At 42.9% G+C, this 19,125-nt stretch overlaps 1 protein-coding gene across 4 annotated transcripts in view; it reads left to right on the top strand.

Annotated features, from left to right (window-relative positions):
• The window catches only part of traf3ip1 (TNF receptor-associated factor 3 interacting protein 1), a 199,055-nt gene that overhangs the window by 173,365 nt on the left and 6,565 nt on the right, over positions 1 to 19,125 (top strand). For all 4 annotated transcript variants that reach the window (XM_068035907.1, XM_068035906.1, XM_068035905.1 and 1 more), the window contains one exon: positions 4,508 to 4,731. In XM_068035907.1, coding sequence (XP_067892008.1) covers positions 4,508 to 4,731 — 224 coding nt within the window. The remainder of the gene's footprint in view (positions 1 to 4,507; positions 4,732 to 19,125) is intronic.

Here is a 19,125-nt window from a genome sequence, read left to right as displayed (position 1 = left end):
GCCTTAGTTAATCACAAGGCTGCCATCTCATTGGCTAGTTCTAAATCATTTGTGGAGCATTTATACAGGTACTTCAACAATGTTCTGAAATATGTTCTGAAATGATAAATTTACATGAAAAATTTTGGGGTCCAAGACGGGCTCTCGCATATCGAGTTCCGTGTTATGGCATACCGCGTAGTAGCGAGGTCCCAGTGTACAGTGGCTGCAAGAGCAGGCCAGAGGCTGGGGATTCTGTGGCGAGTAACTCCCCTCCTGACTCCCTAAAGCCTGTCCCTTTTCTCAAGGCACAAGTCAGGAGTGTGATGGAATACTGTCCAGTTGCTTGGATGAGTGCAGCTCCAACAACACTCAAGGGCAAAGCAGCCTGCTTGATCGGCACCCCATCCACCATCTTAAATTTTCACTCTCTCCACCACCAGCGCACCATGACAGCAATGTATACCGTCTATAATATGCACTGCAGTAACTTGCTAAGCCTCCTTCGACAGCACCTTCCAAACCCACGACCTCTACCACCTAGATAGTTCTTTGAAGGAGTAACATGTGCCGTGGATAAAGGGGAGCCCATTGACGTACAGTACTTGGATTTCCAGAAGGCATTTGACAAGGTACCACATAAAAGGTTATTGCGCAAAATAGGAGCTCATGGTGTAGTGGGTAGCATATTTGCATGGATAGAAGATTCGCTGGCTAGCAGAAAACGGAGAGTATGTATAAATGGGTCCTTCTCTGAATGGCAGGATGTGACGAGTGGAGTCCCACAGGGGTCTGTGCTGAGGCCTCAACTTTTTACAATTTATATCAATGACTTAGATGAGGGGAGCGATGGCATGGTAGCTAAATTTGCAGATGAGACCAAGATAGGTAGAAAAGTATGTTGTGAAGAGGACATAAGGAGGTTGCAGACCGATATAGATAGGTTGAGTGAGTAGGCAAAAATCTGGCGGATGGAGTATAATATGGGAAAATGGGAAGTTGTTCGCTTTGGCAGGAAGAATAAAAAAGCAGAGTATTTCTTAAAAGGAGAATAACTGCAGAACTCCAAGGTGCAGAGGGATCTAGGTGTTCTGGTGCATGAGTCACAAAAAGTTAGTATACAGGTACAGCAAATCCTAAAGAAGACTAATGGAATGCTATCCCTTATAATGAGAGGAATTGAAAATAAAGGAAGCATGTTATGCTTCAGTTATATACAGGACATTGGTGAGACCACATCTCGAATACTGTGTGCAGTTTTGGTCTCCTTATTTAAGGAAGGATGTGAATGCATTGGAGGCAGTTCAGAGGAGGTTTACTAGATTGAAACCTGGAATGAGCAGGTTGATTTATGAGGAAAGGTTGGACAGACTGGGCTTGTATTCACTGGAGTTTGGAATAGTGAGGGGGGACTTGATTGAAGTATATAAGATCCTGAACGGTCTTGACAAAGTGTATGTGAAAAGGATGTTTCCTCTTGTGGGGAGTCCAGAACTAGGGGGCACTGTTTTAAAATTAGGGGTCACCCTTTTAGGAAAGAGATGAGGAGAAATATTTTCTGAGGGTTGTGCGACTTTGAAACTCTCTGCTTCAGAAGGTAGTGGAGGCAGGGTCATTGAATATTTTTAAGATGGGGGTAGATAGATTCTTGTTAGGCAAAGGAATCAAAGGTTATCGGGGGTAGATGGGAGTGTGGAATTTGACACACAAACAGATCAGCCATGATCTTACTGAATAGCGGAGCAGGCTAGAGGGGCCGAATGGCCTAGTTCTACTCCTAATTTGTATGTTCGTACAAGGACAAGGGCAGCAGACGCATGGTTCTCCTACAGGTTCTCCTCACACACCATCGTGACTTAGAATTACATTGCCATTCCTTCACTGCTGCTGGGACAAAATCCTGGAACTCCCTCCCTAATAGCACCATGGGTGAACCTAAACCACATGGACTGCGTGGTTCAAGAAGGCAACTGACTACCACCTTCTTAAGGGCAATTAGGGTTGGGCAAAAAATGCTAGCCTTGCCAGCAACGCTCAAATCTCCGGAACGAACAAAAGAAAACACACCTACGATTTTATGGAAATGTGTACAAAAGATGTCTAGTGCATGGTGTGCTGCAGTCATTTGAAAAAAATGAAACCTGAGTGACATAGGGATTAGTAACTCTCAAACTTCCATGGCATTTGTATGTCGTCAACCCATCTTGCGAGTTGCTTTATCGCATTTTGTATTGTTTTTGTTGTACATATACTGAGGAATAGATGTATATGTTTATTGAACTAGTGGCATATGCAGTCTCCCATTTGCAACAATCTTCAGCCAGAAGTACCGAGTGTATGATCCATCTTGGTCTCCTCCTGAAGTCGCCAGCATCACAGATGCCAGTCTTCAGCCAATTCAATTCACTCTACGTGATATTGCGAAACGACTGAAGGCACTGGATACTGCAAAGGCTATGGGCCTTGATAATATTCTGGCAATAGTACTGAAGACCTGTGCTACAGAACTTGCCATGTCCCTAGCCAAGCTGTTCCAGTACAGCTACAACAATGGCATCTAACCAGCAATGTGGAAAATTGCCCAGGACTAAAAGCAGGACAAGTCCAACCTGGCTAATTACCACCCCATCAGTCTACACTCAATCATCAGTAAAGTGATGGAAGGTATCATCAACAGTGCTATCAAGCCGCACTTGCTTAGTAATAACCTGCTCAGTGACACTCAATTTTGGCTCTGCCAGGGCCACTCAGCTCCTGACCTCATTACAGCCTAAGTTCAAACATGGCCAAAAGAGCTGAACTCCATGACATCAAGGCAGCATTTGACCAAGTATGGCATCAAGGAACCCTAACAAAACTGAAGTCAATGAGAATCGGGGGAAAACCCTCTGCTGTATGGCGTCGTTCTCACCGCAAAGGCAGGTGGTTGTGGTTGTTGGAGGTCAATCATCTCAGCTCCAGGACATCACTACAGGAGTTCCTCAGGGTAGTGTCCTAGGCCCAACTATCTTCAATTGCTTCATCAATGACCTTCAATCATAAGTCGGGATATTTGCGAATGATTGCATAATGTTCAGCACCATTTGCGACTCCTCGGGTACTGAAGCAGTCTGTGTAGAAATGCAGCAAGGCCTGGACAATATCCAGGCTTGGGCTGATAAGTGTCAAGTAACATTCGCACCACACAAGTGCCAGGCAATGACCATCTCCAACAAGAGAGAATGAAACCATCTCCCCTTGACATTCAATGGCAATACGATCACTGAATCCCCCACGATCAACATCCCGGGGGTTGCCATTGACCAGAAACTGAGCTAGAGTAGCCATATAAGTACCATAGTTACAAGAATAGGTCAGAGGCTAGGAATCCTGAGGTGAGTAACTCACGTCCTGACTCCCCAAGCCTGTCCACCATCTACAAGGCACAAGTCAGGAGTGTGATGGAATACTGTCCGCTTGCCTAGATGGATGAAGCTCAACACCATCCAGGACAAAGCAGCCCGCTTGATTGGCATCCAATCCACAAACATTCACTCCCTTCACCACCGACGCACAGTGGCAGCAGTGTGTACCATCTACAAGATGCAATGCAGCAACGCAGCAAGGCTCCTTAGACAGCACCTTCCAAATCCGCGACCCCTACCATCTAGAAGGGCAAGGGCAGCCGATGCATGGGAACGCCACCACCTGCAAGTTCCCCTCCAAGCCACACATTATCCTTACTAGGAACTATATCGCTGTTCCTTCACTGTCGCTGGGTCAAAATCCTGGAACTCCCTTCCTAACAGCACTGTTGGCGCACCTACCGACATTGGCTGCAGTGGTTCAAGAAAGCAGCTCACCACTACCTTCTCGAGGGCAATTAGGGATGGGCAATAAATGCTGACCGAGCTAGAGATGCCCACATTCCATGATCGAATAAAAAAGAACGACATATTCTTGAAAGCCAAGGACTTGTGCTGAGCAAATTGTTGACTGAAGTCTGCTTTCTTTTTAAAAGTTCAGTACTAGAAGTACCTGTTCTATTGCTTCTCTGGACATCATCGTTAACTTTGGGAAGTTGTCTGACATTCCTAGTGTAGCAAGCTTAAGCTCCACAACACTCTGCTGAATTTATTGTGGTTAAATGTTATCAATTATAGCACAGATATATTGAAATTGATTGATCAGTAATATATCTCCTAAAGTGCAAGATGCTCTATTTTATCTGTTTAACTACTGAACTACAAAAAAGCTTCCATTCATCAGAACAATTCTGATAAAAGATCTGCAGCTGAAGCATTAGCCTGTTTCTTTACAGATGCTGGATGCCTGTTGTGTATTTCCAGCACTTGCTGTTTTTACTTTGTGTGTAATTGTAAGCTGTGATTGGTAAGCGGCTTTTCTTGGCATCCACACAATTTAATTGACACCATTTTAATTTTGTGTTTCATTTAAAATTTAAATATGTTACTGTTTCACATGGTTGGGAATAATGTCGAAGGCAAGTCTTCTATTTCTTTAATGTTGCTGCAAAATTGTTTTTCAGGAGAAAACCATTATCTCTGAAACAGCAAAAAAGAAGGAGAGGGAACTTGTGGCCAAGGAAATAGAGAAACTACGCACATCCATCCAGACCCTGTGCCGCAGTGCCTTGCCTCTGGGAAAAATAATGGACTACATACAGGAAGACATGGATTCCATGCAGAATGAGTTATCAATGTGGCGCAGAGAAAACAAGAAGCATGCGGAATCTCTTCTAAGAGAACAAAGGTTAGGAGCTGTAGAATATCTGTGAAAATGTGTGCAGAAACCTGGACAGTTGGTGTGGGGTGGTAGGTAAGTGTTACTGGCCATCCTTCTATATTTTCCGGAATGGAATTCTTTAACCCCAATCAGTCCTTTGATTAAAATGCAGCAACTCTCAAGTATAAGGCAGGGATTGCAATGCATAGGGCAAATGCAGAACAAGCATCTGTTGGGGAGGTGGTGGCGTAGTGGTTTTGTCACTGGACTAGTAACCCAGAAGCCCAGGGTATCGCTTTGGGGACATGGGTTCAAATCCCACTACAGCAGAAGATAGAATTTGAATTCAATTAATAAATCTGGAATTAAAAAGCGAGTCTAGTGATGGCCATGAAACCATTGTCGATTGTTGTAAAAACCCATCTGGTTCACTAATGTCCTTTAGGGAAGGAAATCTGCTGTCCTTACCTGGTCTGACCTACATGACTCCAGACCCACAGCAATGTGGTTGACTCTTACATGCCCTCTGAAATGGCCTAGCAAGCCACTCAGTTGTATCTAACCGCTACGAAGTCAATAAAAAGGAATGAAACCGGACGGCCTCCCGGCATTGACCTAGGCACCGGAAATGACAACCCAGCTCTGTCGACCCTGCAAAGTCCTCCTTGCCAACATCTGGGGGCTTGTGTCAAAGTTGGGAGAGCTATCCCACAGACGAGTCCAGCAACAGCCTGACATAGTCATACTCACGGAATCATACCTGGCAGACAATGTCTCGGACTCTGCCATCACTATCCCCGGGTATGTCCTGTCCCACCGGCAGGACAGACCCAGCAGAGGTGGCGGCACAGTGGTATACAGTAGGGAGGCAGTTGCTCTGGGAGTCCTCAAGATCTACTCTGGACCCCATGAAGTCTCATGGCATCAGGTCAAACATGGACAAGGAAACCTCATGCTGATTACTACCTACCGCTCTCCCTCAGCTGATGAGTCAGTACTTCTCCATGTTGAACAGCACTTGGAGGAAGCACTGAGGGTGGCAAGGGCACAGAATGTACTCTGGGTGGGGGACTTCAATGTCCATTGGTAGCACCACTACTGACCGAGCTGGCCGAGTCCTAAAAGACATATCTGCTAGACTGAGTATGTGGCAGATGGTGAGGGAACCAACAAGAGGGGAAAACATACTTGACCTCGTCCTTGCCAATCTGCCTGCCGCAGATGCATCTGTCCATGGTAGTATTGGTAGGAGTGGCCACCGCACAGTCGTTGTGGAGACGAAGTCCCGCCTTCACATTCAGGATATCCTCCTTTGCGTTGTGTGGCACTACCACCGTGCTAAATGGGATAGATTTCGAACAGATCTAGCAATGCAAAACTGGACATCCATGAGGCGCTGTGGGCCATCAGCAGCAGCAGAATTGTACTCAATCACAATCTGTAACCTCATGGCCCGGCATATCTCCCACTCTATCATTACCATAAGCCAGGAGACCAACCCTGGTTCAATGAAGAGTGCAGGAGAGCATGCCAGGAGCAGCACCAGGCATACCTCAAAATGAGGTGTCAACCTGGTGAAGCTACAACACAGGACTATCTGCATGCCAAACTGCGTAAGCAGCATGCAATAGACAGAGCTAAGCGATCCCATAACCAACGGATCAGATCTAAGCTCTGCAGTCCTGTCACATCCAGTCGTGAATGGTGGTGGACAATTAAACAACTAACTGGAGGAGGTGGCTCCACAAATATCCCCATCCTCAATGATGGGGGAGCCCAGCACATCAGTGCGAAAGGTAAGGTTGAAGCATTTGCAGCAATCTTCAGCCAGAAGTGCCGAGTTGTTGATCCATCTCAGCCTCCTCCTGAAGTCGCCAGCATCACAGATGCCAGACTTCAGCCAATTCGATTCACTCCACGTGATATCAAGAAACGACTGAAGGCACTGGATACTGCAAAGGCTATGGCCCCTGATAATATTCTGGCAATAGTACTGACAACCTGTGCTCCAGAACTTGCTGTGCCCTTGGCAAGCTGTTCCAGTACAGCGATAACACTGGCATCTACCCTGCAATGTGGAAAGTTGCCCAGGTATGTCCTATACACAAAAAGCAGGACAAGTCCAACCCGGCCAATTACCGCCCCATCAGCGTACTCTCAATCATCAGTAAAGTGATGGAAGGTGTCAGCAACAGTGCCATCAAGCGGCACTCGCTCAGCAATAACCTGCTCAGTGACGCTCAGTTTGGGCTCCGCCAGGGCCACTCAGCTCCTGACCTCATTACAGCCTTGGTTCAAACATGGACAAAAGAGCTGAACTCAAGAGATGAGGTGAGAGTGACCGCCCTTGACATCAAGGCAGCATTTGACCGAGTATGGCATCCAGGAGCCCTAGCAAAACTGAGGTCAATGGTAATCAGGGGGGAAACCCTCCGTTGTTTGGAGTCATACCTAGCGCTAAGGAAGATGGGTGTGGTTGTTGGAGGTCAATCATCTGAGCTCCAGGACATTACTGCAGGAGAGCCTCAGGATAGTATCCTAGGCGCAACCATCTTCAGCTGCTTCATCAATGACCTTCCTTCAATCATAAGGTCAGAAGTAGGGATGTTCGCTGATGATTGCACAATGTACAGCCCCATTCGTGACTCCTCAGATACTGAAGCAGTCCATGTAGAAATGCACAAGACTTGGATAATTTCCATGCTTGGGCTGATAAGTGGCAAGTAGGCAAGTAACATTCGCGCCACACAAGTGCCAGGCAATGACCATCTCCAACAAGAGAGAATCTAACCATCACCCCTTGACATTCAATGGCGTTACTATCGCTGAATCCCCCACTATCAACATCCTAGGGGCTACCATTGACCAGAAACTGGGTATAGCCATATAAATACTGTGGCTACAAGAGCAGGTCAGAGGCTAGGAATCCTGCAGCGAGTAATCCACGTCCTGACTCCCCAAAGCCTGTTCACCATCCACAAGGCACAAGTCAGGAGTGTGATGGAATACTCTCCACTTGCCTGGATGGGTGCAGCTCCAACAACCCTCAAGAAGCTCGACACCATCCAGGACAAAGCAGCCCGCTTGATTGGCACCCCATCTACAAGCATTCACTCCCTCCACCACCGACGCACAGTGGCAACAGTGTGTACCATCTACAAGATGCACTGCAGCAATGCAGCAAGGCTCCTTAGACAGCACCTTCCAAACCTGCGACCTCTACCAACTAGAAGGACAAGGGCGTCAAATGCATGGGAACACCACCACCTGCAGGTTCCCCTGCAAGTCGCACACCATCTTGACTTGGAACTATATCGCCGTTCCTTCACTGTTGCTGGGTCAAAATCCTGGAACTCCCTTCCTAACAGCACTGTGGGTGTACCAACCTCACATGGACTGCAGCAGTTCAAGAAGGCAGCTCACCACCACCTTCTCAAGGGCAATTAGGGATGGGCGATAAATGCTGGCCTGGCCATCGATGCCCACATCCCATGAATTAATTTTTAAAGAAGAAAAGAAGTCTGTTCTATTGTTAAATAAATTTCTCAGAACCTACGATAGGCTGTTATCTTTTAGTTTATGCCTATCCAAAGGGGTGAGGTAAACAAATGAACAAAATGTCTTGTGTGATCAGAACTTGTATGGTTAAAATTTGAAAATCCATGATAGTTGTTGAATCTTAACTTGATTTTGGGATTTGAGTAGTTATTAGTGGTGCATGATATCTCCAAGTTGGCTAAATTTCAGATCACGTTTAATAAGCTTCCAGTCAGGGTTGGAAAGTTCCACTCGCCAGCTAGCTAGGAGTGAGTTTCCAGCTTCTGGTAAGGTTAAACAAAAATGGAACTCACCAGATTGCAAGTAACACCAGTGTCTCTTCCTATACTCTTCTTACCTCTGCTGTTTCCTCATCTTTCCTGCTACATTTGATCCTTAGTGACTTTCAACAGCTTTTTCCCTTCTTCAGCTACTTTTGTCGTTGAACAGCAAACAGCACGGGGTAATAGCATTCAATAAACTGGCAAGTGGAAAGGAGATGCAGTCTTTGTCGATGACAATATTTCTCATTTTTAATTTAGTCCAGGATTATGGGGGGGTCAGCAGGAAAGTGGGTTTAAGGCCACAATCAGATCAGCCATGATCTTTTTGAATGGCAGAGCAGGCTCGAGGGGCTGAATGGCTTACTCCTGCTCCTGTTTCTTATGTTATTTTAAATTTTGCCAGTGTTGACTGCACTGACAATATTCTAAGTCTCTTTTTTTTTAGGTTTTCTGACCATGCTATGCACATTTTCTTTATGCCTTTCATAGGCATCCTTTTGTCCTCAACACTTGGAATTATTTTGGAATATAGTGCTCAGCTATAAACAAGTCATTTATAAGGAAACAGGACCTTGAATTGTCATACAGCTCAATAATATACTGCCATATGATCAGTTGATTGTCAAAGTTTCCATTGTCTGTTTTTATTGGAAATAACTTGCCTCAAGTTACTTGTCTGGTGCAAGTGCATCTTTTGTAATCTTTGGTTTTCTCAAATGTCTGAATCTTTGACTCTCTTAATACATCATACATGCTACAGATTCCACAATAAGGTCCATTTAGTACCTTGTAGCATTATAAGCTGACAAGCCTATGTCTTCCATTGTATATTATTTTTCTACTGGGCAGTGTAGTGGTACAACACCACAATTAAGGGCTCATGCATGAATCAAATGTTTAACCTTGTATTCATATACAGCACACTGATCAAAGTTTACCTTCTTGAAGGCAGAAAGTAAAGTACCAAAGCGTCAAGCCAGTAGCCAGAATAGTAAAACAAACAAAATGAGGATAATCAATTCAAATAAATTCAATTTTATTTCTTCTGGTAACAAAAATGTGAAATATACATATACAATCGTACTATTGAAAACCATAAGATGGCCATTTTTGAATGGATGGACATGTGTTGAAGTCGTAATTTTTAACTATTTATGTTTACTCCTTGCTAGATATAGGATGTTCTGAAGTTGTGCCACTCTTGCAGCAGTTGATTTTTCGTTAGATTCCAACTATCTCAGCAATTCTTCTAGGTCTTCTTCATCTCATTGGTTGCTTCTTGGGCATTGATATTCAGCCATGCATTGATGTCGTCAGTATTTAATCCGGCTCCAAGTATGGATGTGGCATGGTTTAAAGCATGGGCATTGAATCCATTGTAGTGCACAGCTCTCTTCTGGCTTTGAAGTATTTCTTCTTCAGGGAAGCCTTTGAAATCCTCCTTGTCGCTGTTGATTTCTGTCTCAAATGCAGCACCCCTGGTGTGTTTCCAGGGTTTTTTGATGCAGTTGATTATTGTGTTACCAGGTTCTGTGGCTGGGTGTGCAGGGCAGTTATTAAGCAGCAGGCTGCCTTGTTCGGTAGTTTGTTCTGTCTGAGATGTTTTCTGCCGTTTAGTACGAATTCATGGTGGAACCAATCTTTGAAAATTAATGAAGTTATCCAGGCTTTGGCGCTACTTGCGTATTGGCATTGCAATGATTTTAGAAGCAAATTTTCTTATGATGATTTGTTCTTCAGTGTATCCTCCTTCGTGTAAAGTCATCGTTAATTTAGTGGGAAATGATCTTGCGGCTGGACCCTCCCTAGTAGGCCCCTCATGCCTGCTCTGCCATTCAACAAGATCATGGCTGATCTGATTGTGACCTCAACTCCACATTCCTGCCTGCCTCCAATAACCTCTCACCCCCTTGCTCATCAAGAATCTATCTACCTCTGCCTTAAAAATATTCAAAGACACTTCTTCCACTGCCTTTTGAGGAAGAGAGTGCCAGAGACCTTCAAAGAAAAAATTTCTCTTCAGCTCTGTCTTAAATGGGCAACCCCTTATTTTTAAACAATGACCCCTAGTTCTAGATTCTCCCACAAGAGGAAACATCCTTTCCGCATCCAACCTGTCAAGACCGCTCAAAATCTTGTAAGTTTCAATCAAGTCGCCTTTTACTCTTCTAAACTCCAGCGGATACAAGCCGAGCCTGTCCAACCTTTCCTCATAAGACAACCCGCCCATTCCAGGCATTAGTCTCATAAACCTTCTCTGAACTGCTTCCAATGCATTTACATCCTTCCTTAAATAAGGAGACCAATTCTGTGTACACTACTCCAGATGTGGTCTCACCAAGTGCTCTGCTATAACATGTTTAATAATAGCTTCTAACATTTTCCCTATGATAAATGTTAAGCTAACTGGCCTGTAGTTTCCTGCTTTCTGTCTCCCTCCCTTTTTGAATAAAGGAGCACATTGGCTATTTTCCAATCTAATGGAACCTTCCCTGAATCTAGGGAATTTTGGAAAATTAAAACCAATGCATCAACTGTCTCTCTAGCCATGTCTTTTCAGATCCTAGGACGAAGTCCCTCAGGACCCCGGGACTTGTCAATCCGCAGCTCCAACAATTTTCTCAGTACTACTTCCCTGGTGATTGTAATTTTCTTGAGTTCCTCCCTCCCTTCCATTTCTTGATTTACAGCTATTTCTGGGATGCCATCTGTATGCTCTATGGTAAAGACCGATGCAAAATACCTGTTCAATTCATCTGCCATCTCCTTATTTTCCCTTATTAATTCCCCAGACTCACTTTCTGTAGGACCAACGCTCACTTTGTTAATTCTTCTTTTTAAAATATCTATAGAAACTCATACTATCTGTTTTTATATTTCTAGCCAGCTTTCTCTCATACTCTGATTTTTCCCTCCTTATTAATCTTTGTCATTATTTTAAATATTCTGTCCAATCTTCTGACCTACCACCCATCTTTGCACATTGATATACTTTTTTTTTCAGTCTGATACTATCTTTAACCTTTTTAGTTAACCACGGATGGTGGGTCCTCCCCTTGGAATTTTTCTTTCTCATTGGAATGTATCTATTCTGTGTATTCGGAAATATCCCCTTAAATGTCTTCCACTGCATCTCTATTAACCTAGCCCTTAAACTACTTTGCAAGTTCGCTTTTGCTAGCTCTGCTTTCGTGCCCTCATAATTGCCCTTATTTAACTTTAAAATACTGGTCTTAGACCCCGGACTGGATATGGGTGTGGCGTCAACTCTCTAAGTGAACCACCAGTATATGGTCTTGTGGAGAGGTGTGTTGTTGGCATTTCAGGCTTTCTTTCTCACTTGGCCACCTTCAGCCATCTCCATCGCCAACCCTTCTCAACTTCTCTTCATCTTTAAGCCACTCACAAAGTTTTAATTCAGCGATCCCCATTCTCTGAGAAACTGATGCTTTCATATCTTCCTTGATCTGGGTGATGATTTTCAATTTTTTGGCGATGGTGTAAGAGTTTCTCTTTTGTGATTCAGCACACCTGGTTTCATGTTGATCATTGTTCAGGTATCCTTGCAAGTTTGACCAGTATTTATCTAGGGAAAAATGGCACCTTGAATAATCACAAGGGTGCCATCTCATTGGCTAATTCTAAATCATTTGTGGACCATTTATACAGGTACCTCAACAATATTCTGAAATGATAAATTTGCATGAAAGTTTTGGGGTCCATAGTGTTCCATGTTATAGCAGGATCCCAGTGTATTCGGATAGATGACCAAAAGCTTGGTTAAAGAGATGGGTTTTAAGGAGCATCTTAAGGAGGAGAGAGGGGTAAAGGCAGAGATGTTTAAGGAGGAAATTCCAGAATTTAGGGCTTAGGCAGCTGAATGCACGGCTACCGATGGTGGAACAGTTAAATGGCAAGAGGCCAAATTTGGAAGAGCACAGAGATCTTAAGAGGGTTGTAGGGCTGGAGGAGGTTAGAGATGAGGAGGGGAGCAATTTGAAAACAAGGATGAGAACTTTAAAATTGAGATGTTCCCAGACCAGGAGCCGTCTTTGTTCAGCAAGTATGGGATGCGATGGGTGAATACATGGTGCAAGTTTGGATACAGGCTGCAGTTTTCAATGAACTCAAGTTTATGGAAGGCAGAAAATGGGGAGGATGGCCTGGAGTGTGTTGCAAAGTCAAGTTTAGAGGTAACAGACATTATTAAATGTTTCAGCAGTGATTAGCTGAGGCATGGTCTTCAAGTACGGTCTTCAGCTGGGCACTGTTATGCTTTTTTTTCCGTGTCACAATGCTTAGTATTCTGGAACAAAATTAAATCAAATTTTCAATAAGTTCCAAAGAGTATCAATGGTATCTTTCTTGTGAAGTTGTGAACTTGGCTATTTTAGTGGCACAGAAAAAAGACCCTATCTTCATACCAAAATGCAAGCTCTGTATGTTGATTTTTCTGTTTTGTAAAATTATTTTGCATCCATCAGTTGAATGATTGATTTAAACACCCTCTGTTTTTTTCAAAAAACAGAAGTTACTTTGGGGTCAAATATTAGGTACAAAGTAAAGCTACCTTCTGGCCCAGCAGTAGGCTTTAATCACAATCCCAGATGAAGATCTTCTCCACTGGTATGAACCTAGACAAAGAAACCTTGATTTTCTGACTGCATGGATACAATTGGGAAGTTGAGCAGAGTTCTGTTACACAGCTGTTAGAATCATAGAATTGTTACAGCGCAGAAGGAGGCCATTTGGCCCATCATGACTGCACCTGCTCTCCGAATGAACAATTCACCTAATGCCATTCCCCCTCCTTCTCCCTGTAACCCTGCACATTCTTCCGTTTTGGACAACAGTCTAACTCCCATGATGGAACCTGCCTTTTTTTATTCTTTCATGGATGTGGGGGAACGCTGGCAAGGCCAGCTTTTGTTGTCCATCCCTAAATGTCCTTTACAACTGAGTGGCTTGCTAGGCCATTTCGAACGGCAGTTAAGCATCAGCCTCTTTACTGTGGGTCTGGAGTCGCATGTAGGCCGGACCAGGTAAAAATGGCAGATTTCCTTCCCCAAAGGAACGTTAGTGAACCAGATGGGTTTTTACGACAATCGATGCATGGCACAATTACTGAGACTAGCTTTCAATTCCAGATTTAATTAATTAATTTGATTTATTTATTAAATTAATTGAATTTAAAACCACCAGCTGTTGTGATGGGATTTGAACCCACATCCCCAGGCCATTAGCCTGGGCCTCTGGATTACTAGTCCAGTAACACGAACACAATGCCACAGTCTCCCCTAACGCCTCCACCACACACTCAGACAGTGCATTCCAGACCTTAACCAGTCTCTGCGTGAAAAAGTTTTCCCTCATGTCACTTTTGCTTCTTTTGCCATTTACTTTAAATCTGTGCCCTCTTGATTGCAATCCTTTCACGAGTGGGAACAGTGTCTCCCTATCTACTCTGTCCAGACCCCCTTTTTTTCCTGCACTGCCAGGGGAAATGCTGCCTGTTTTTGGGCTGTTTCATGTTAATGAGGCAAGCATCATGTCATATGCATTGTCTCTGGTCATTTCTAACCTCATTTATACTAACTCCTCATTTTGCCTGTTGCATAGTATTAGGGAGAAGATGGAAGAGGATTTAATGAGATAGCCTCACCTTTCTTGGCATCAGTTTAAAGTTAATCTCCAACTCATTTTGTGGGTGTGTGTTTTGCTTTGTCATTGCAAGCTACCTCGATATCTGACTTTGGGTCCTTAGCTGTGTGGCTGCTATTTCAGTTCCCGCCCCCCCTCCCTCCCCTCTACCATCATCATTTCTCACATGACACAATAGGTTTTCTGGGATGGTCAGGCAGTGCTAGAGGTGTAGAGATCTTATCCATTGGTACTCACATGTAATATGCAGGCAGAAATGCAAATACCTTCATTTGTTAACAACAACTTGTATTTATGTGGCACCTTTAAAGTAATATTACATACCAAGGTGCTTGGCATGAGTATTATCAAACAAAATTTGTCACTGAGCCAGATCAGGTGATATTGGGGCACATGACCAAAAGTTTGGTCAAAAGGGTTGGTTTTATGGAATATCTTAAAGGAGGAAAGAGAGGTGGAGAGGTTCAGGGAGGTAATTCGGGAGTTCAGGACCTTAGCAGTTGAAGGCATGACCATTAGTGGTGGAGAATGTTAGAGAAATAATACCAATGTGGAATCTTCACTTTGCCAAGAAAGATATACAGGTTGCTGTAACCAACTTGCAGTTGACATCCACCACAAGCGCCACATTGCCAGTGACAGTTAAGGTCATAATCAGTCTTAACTGTTTTGCCACTGGGTTATTGTAAGCTTCTGTCAAGGAATCAAGGGATACAGGGAGCGGGAAAGTGAAGTTGAAGCCAAAGATCAGCCATGGTCGTATTGAATGGTGGAGCAGGTTCGACGGGCCGTATGCTCTACTCCTGCTTATATTTCTTATGTTCCACTGGGGACATCAGTACCATTGGCCAATTTGATCTCCTGTTCTACTGTTGAAGAACCTTTTTTTTTCCCTGTATCGGATGGCTGTGAGGACTTCAAGCACCCTTGGACTATTTCACATTGGAAGATTTCACTTCGGCAGGAACATAAATATGCAATAATTCTTTCTATTTTAAATGTTTATATCTTAGTAGTGTTTAAGAATTTAGTTCTTCTAATTAAACAGTTAATTTGTTGATCTAAAGATACCTGGCTTTGTTGGCCTCATTCGGGGGTTAATAGATGGTCCAATTTAGCTGGGTCTTCCTTTAACTTGTAAAGTTTAAAATGATATGTTAGGTGATCTGTGAAGAGATGGGACTAAATCTAAATCAGTGCGTTTCTCCCCCCACAATCAGGCTCGTATATTTTGATTGGGGGGCTTTGACTTGAACGGTCGATCATAACAATATGATAAAATTTTACATTAGGTTTGAAAGTGATATAGTTCATTCTGAAACTAGGGTTTTAAATCTGAACAGAGGAAACTATGAAGGTATGAGGGGCAAGTTGGCTATGGTCGATTGGGAAATACACTAAAAGATTTGACAGTAAACAGGCAATGGCTAGTATTTAAAGAAGTATTACATGGTCTACAACAAATATACATTCCTCTAAGACACAAAAACCCAATAGGAAAGATAAATCAACCATAGCTAACAAAAGACGTTAAAGATTGCATTCGATCAAAGGAAGTGGTTTATAATGTTGCCAGAAAAAAAAGGATTGGGAGCAATTTAGAATCCAGCAATGGATGACCAAGAAACTGATAAATATTGGGAAAAGAGAATATGAATGCACGCTAGCGAGAAATATAAAGGCGGACTGTAAAAGCTTCTTTAGGTATGTGAAAAGGAAAAGATTAGCAAGGGCAAATGTGGGTCCATTTCAGGTGGTGACAGGAGAATTTAGAATAGAGAATAGGGAAATGGTGGAGAAACTAAACAATTAGTAGAGTTCAAAAACTGGTTTGTGTAACATTTGACTGCATATTGGATCATAGCCAAATCAGTCTCTATTCAACCAGTTTGGTTCTAGTCTTTTATAGCTATCTCGTTGTTTCAGTGCTGGAACTTGTCTTCAGAATTAATAACAGATACCTTGATTCTTTCACAATGATGCCTCTCCATTGCCTTCCATCACTACATGTCTTCTGCATGTGAAACCTGATCAGCTGTGGGAAGGAGTCTTGGGGCAGGAATTTGCAAGCATATTTCATCCCAACAGAGGGGATATTTCGGAATTGAGCATAGGTGAAAGGTCAAACAGTAAATTAAGTCTCTGTCAGAGCAGTGACAAGAGCAACCCTTTTAAGATAGTTGAGCCATGTTAAATACCAGCTTGTCGTGTCAGAGAGAAAGCAACAGGAGGTTCTTGGATCTACACAAGCCCCTCTAGCATTGATCCCAAATTGGCACAACCTTTTCATTTGGTCATTCTTTGATGTCTCCACCAGCTGAATGACCATATCATCTTGGTCACAAGCACTTAACCAAGTTTCTGCTGGAAGTGTAACCTTTTGGCACTGCCTGAGTTGGGCTGCACAGCTCTTGAAATGTTATCAAATCTGTGGATTTTGATGCTGAGCAACTACTACAAGGGGCACTTAAGGAAATAGGAAATAAATTTTCTTTTCTTGTAAAGGTTCTTTTCAGAGGCATTTTCAGCTGCCTGAATGAGTGAGTCTGCATGCTTTCATCATGATGATCATGGCTTGACATCTTAAGATAATAAGAGGTTTGACTTTGTTGTATTCAAAGCTGGGTTCAAGGTATCAGTCCTCAAAGACTTGCCATCAGTCTTTACAGCTTTGATATACTTTCATTAATATAAATAATCAATGAATAAGGAAGAATGTTGGTTATTTACCTTGGGTAGAATCCTTCTCATTCTTGGAAGAACATTAATTCTGTACCACAAGGTTCCCAATCTTCACTCAATGGGTTGTGGATCTTTGGAATTCTCTGCCCCAGAGGACTGTGGATGTTCATTCATTGAGTACATGCAAGACAAAGATTGATAGATTTTTGGATACTTAGGGGATTAAGGGATTTGGGGATAGTGTGGGAAGGTGAAGTTGAGGTAGGAGATCGGCCATGCTCTTCATGAATGGCGGAGCAGGCTCGGAGGGCCTACCCCTGCTCTTAATTCTTATGTTCCCAGCCTACCCCTTATTCTCATCTGACCATGCATGCTTTGAAACTGTTATACTGCGACTTTAAAGAAAAAAGTTTATTGCTACTGTGTTGTTTAAATACTCTCTCCATTTCCTTATATCCTAGTGCAGCCTTTTCCAGAAAGCAGGTCAGCGCTGTTAGACCAAGGTTGAGGCGACGGGTGGGGGTGGGGGTGGGGGGGGGGGGGGGGCGCGCGTGCGTGTAAGATCCCCACTGCACAGGGCATAAGTTTTCATTAAAAAGCAGAGCATCTGGTAATTTTCCTCCATGGGAGGACAGAAATTCCCACAGTACATGGAGGTTGAGTTTCTTTTGAAGGGCATACTCTAAGTATAGTTACATAATTGTTTTCTGCAGTATAGAACAGAAAGACTTGCTAGAATTTCAACATTGAAATGAATGTTATCAGAATGGATGGTTGGTATGCAACTGGAACGTAGACAAAACCTCCAGATGGTGCTATGTATCCATTTCTGAACATATCCTTTTGGTTGATCTACAGAGGCTGTTTCAAACCAATCCACCATTTTTATTGTACTAATTCAGCCTCTGTACAGTTTTGTAATATTTTAATTTGAATGTAGCTTACAGCGAATGATTTATTTCTCTATTTCAATTAAATGTAAATTATCAGTGAATGTGGATGACATCCAAAAACTGGCCAGGAGAAGTAGCTGAGCTCCTTTAGCACATGTTCAACTAGGAATAAAAGAAAAATGCCTCAATCCCATTGTTGCTAATGTAACAATACCTATGCTCCTTATGTCACTGAACTATGTCTGCTTCTTTACATGAGCGATCACAGGAACTTTCTCCCCTCTTCCCCCTGGTCACCCCCCACCCCGACCAACCCCACCACCTCATTAAGTTCTGCAATTATGATTTGGGGAAACTAGCTGACATTTGTTGGAGGTTAAATACACTAATTTTCTTACTTATCCTTTAAAAATGTAACTTTTGAAATACAAAAACTTTAATATATTGCTAACAACAGTATCATGGTGGTTCTGTACCTTTTCTTTTCAGTTGGCTTGGTAATGGAATCTAATTCTTAACTTTTATACTTATTACTTACACTTGTTACTCAGTATAGTTTGGGGCATTTGGGGCACACTTCTCATGAATCTCAACGCATATAGAGATGAAGAAGACCATTTGCCATATCTTGACTCATTCATTCAGAAAACTTTACAGTCTTCCTTTCATGGTAGCCATCTATTCCTTCAGAAGATTTCAAGGTGTATGCCTCCATTATTCTTCACAGAAGCCCATTCTATATGTTGATCACTCTTTATATGAAGAACCACTTCATGATATCAGTCCTACATTTGCCTTTTACTGTTTGAAGCTGTACTCCCTTGTCCTTCTGTCATGATTTAAGTTTGAATTCCTGTTCCAGATCTACCTTTTCTGTACAGCTTTCTATGTCTTATATATTTCTATAAGGTCACCTTCCATTTATTTTCTGCCTGAAAATCATGTTTCTGCACTCTTATCAGAACTCAGTCTTCTGGCACTAAGGACCAGTCAAGTGACTCTTTTTAAATTACCTCAAGTTTAAATATCTTCCTTTGGGTCTCAGTAACCAGAACTGGATGTGGTGATGAGAAGTGGGCCCAAGGTATAGTCTGACTAGAGTTCTACAGCTTGAACATTGCTGTCTCTGACTTACACACCTGTGGCCCTTGACTGATTTACTCCCCATATATACCTGTGGCCTTTATGGGAACAGCGGATAAAGCATTTGGCCCATTGAGCTGTACTGTTTTGATATGTATGGTGGCTTTTCATCTTTTTAATCCTAGTTCCATTCCACTTCTGCAAATCTGTTAATGCCATTGCTTCCCAAATAAGTATCTGAAATTATTTTGCATTTGTAGCACTGTGGAGATGTGCATTCC

Source organism: Heterodontus francisci, chromosome 7 (genome assembly GCF_036365525.1).
Source record: "Heterodontus francisci isolate sHetFra1 chromosome 7, sHetFra1.hap1, whole genome shotgun sequence".
NCBI lineage: Eukaryota > Metazoa > Chordata > Chondrichthyes > Heterodontiformes > Heterodontidae > Heterodontus > Heterodontus francisci.
This window is presented reverse-complemented; position numbering and strand designations above follow the sequence as displayed.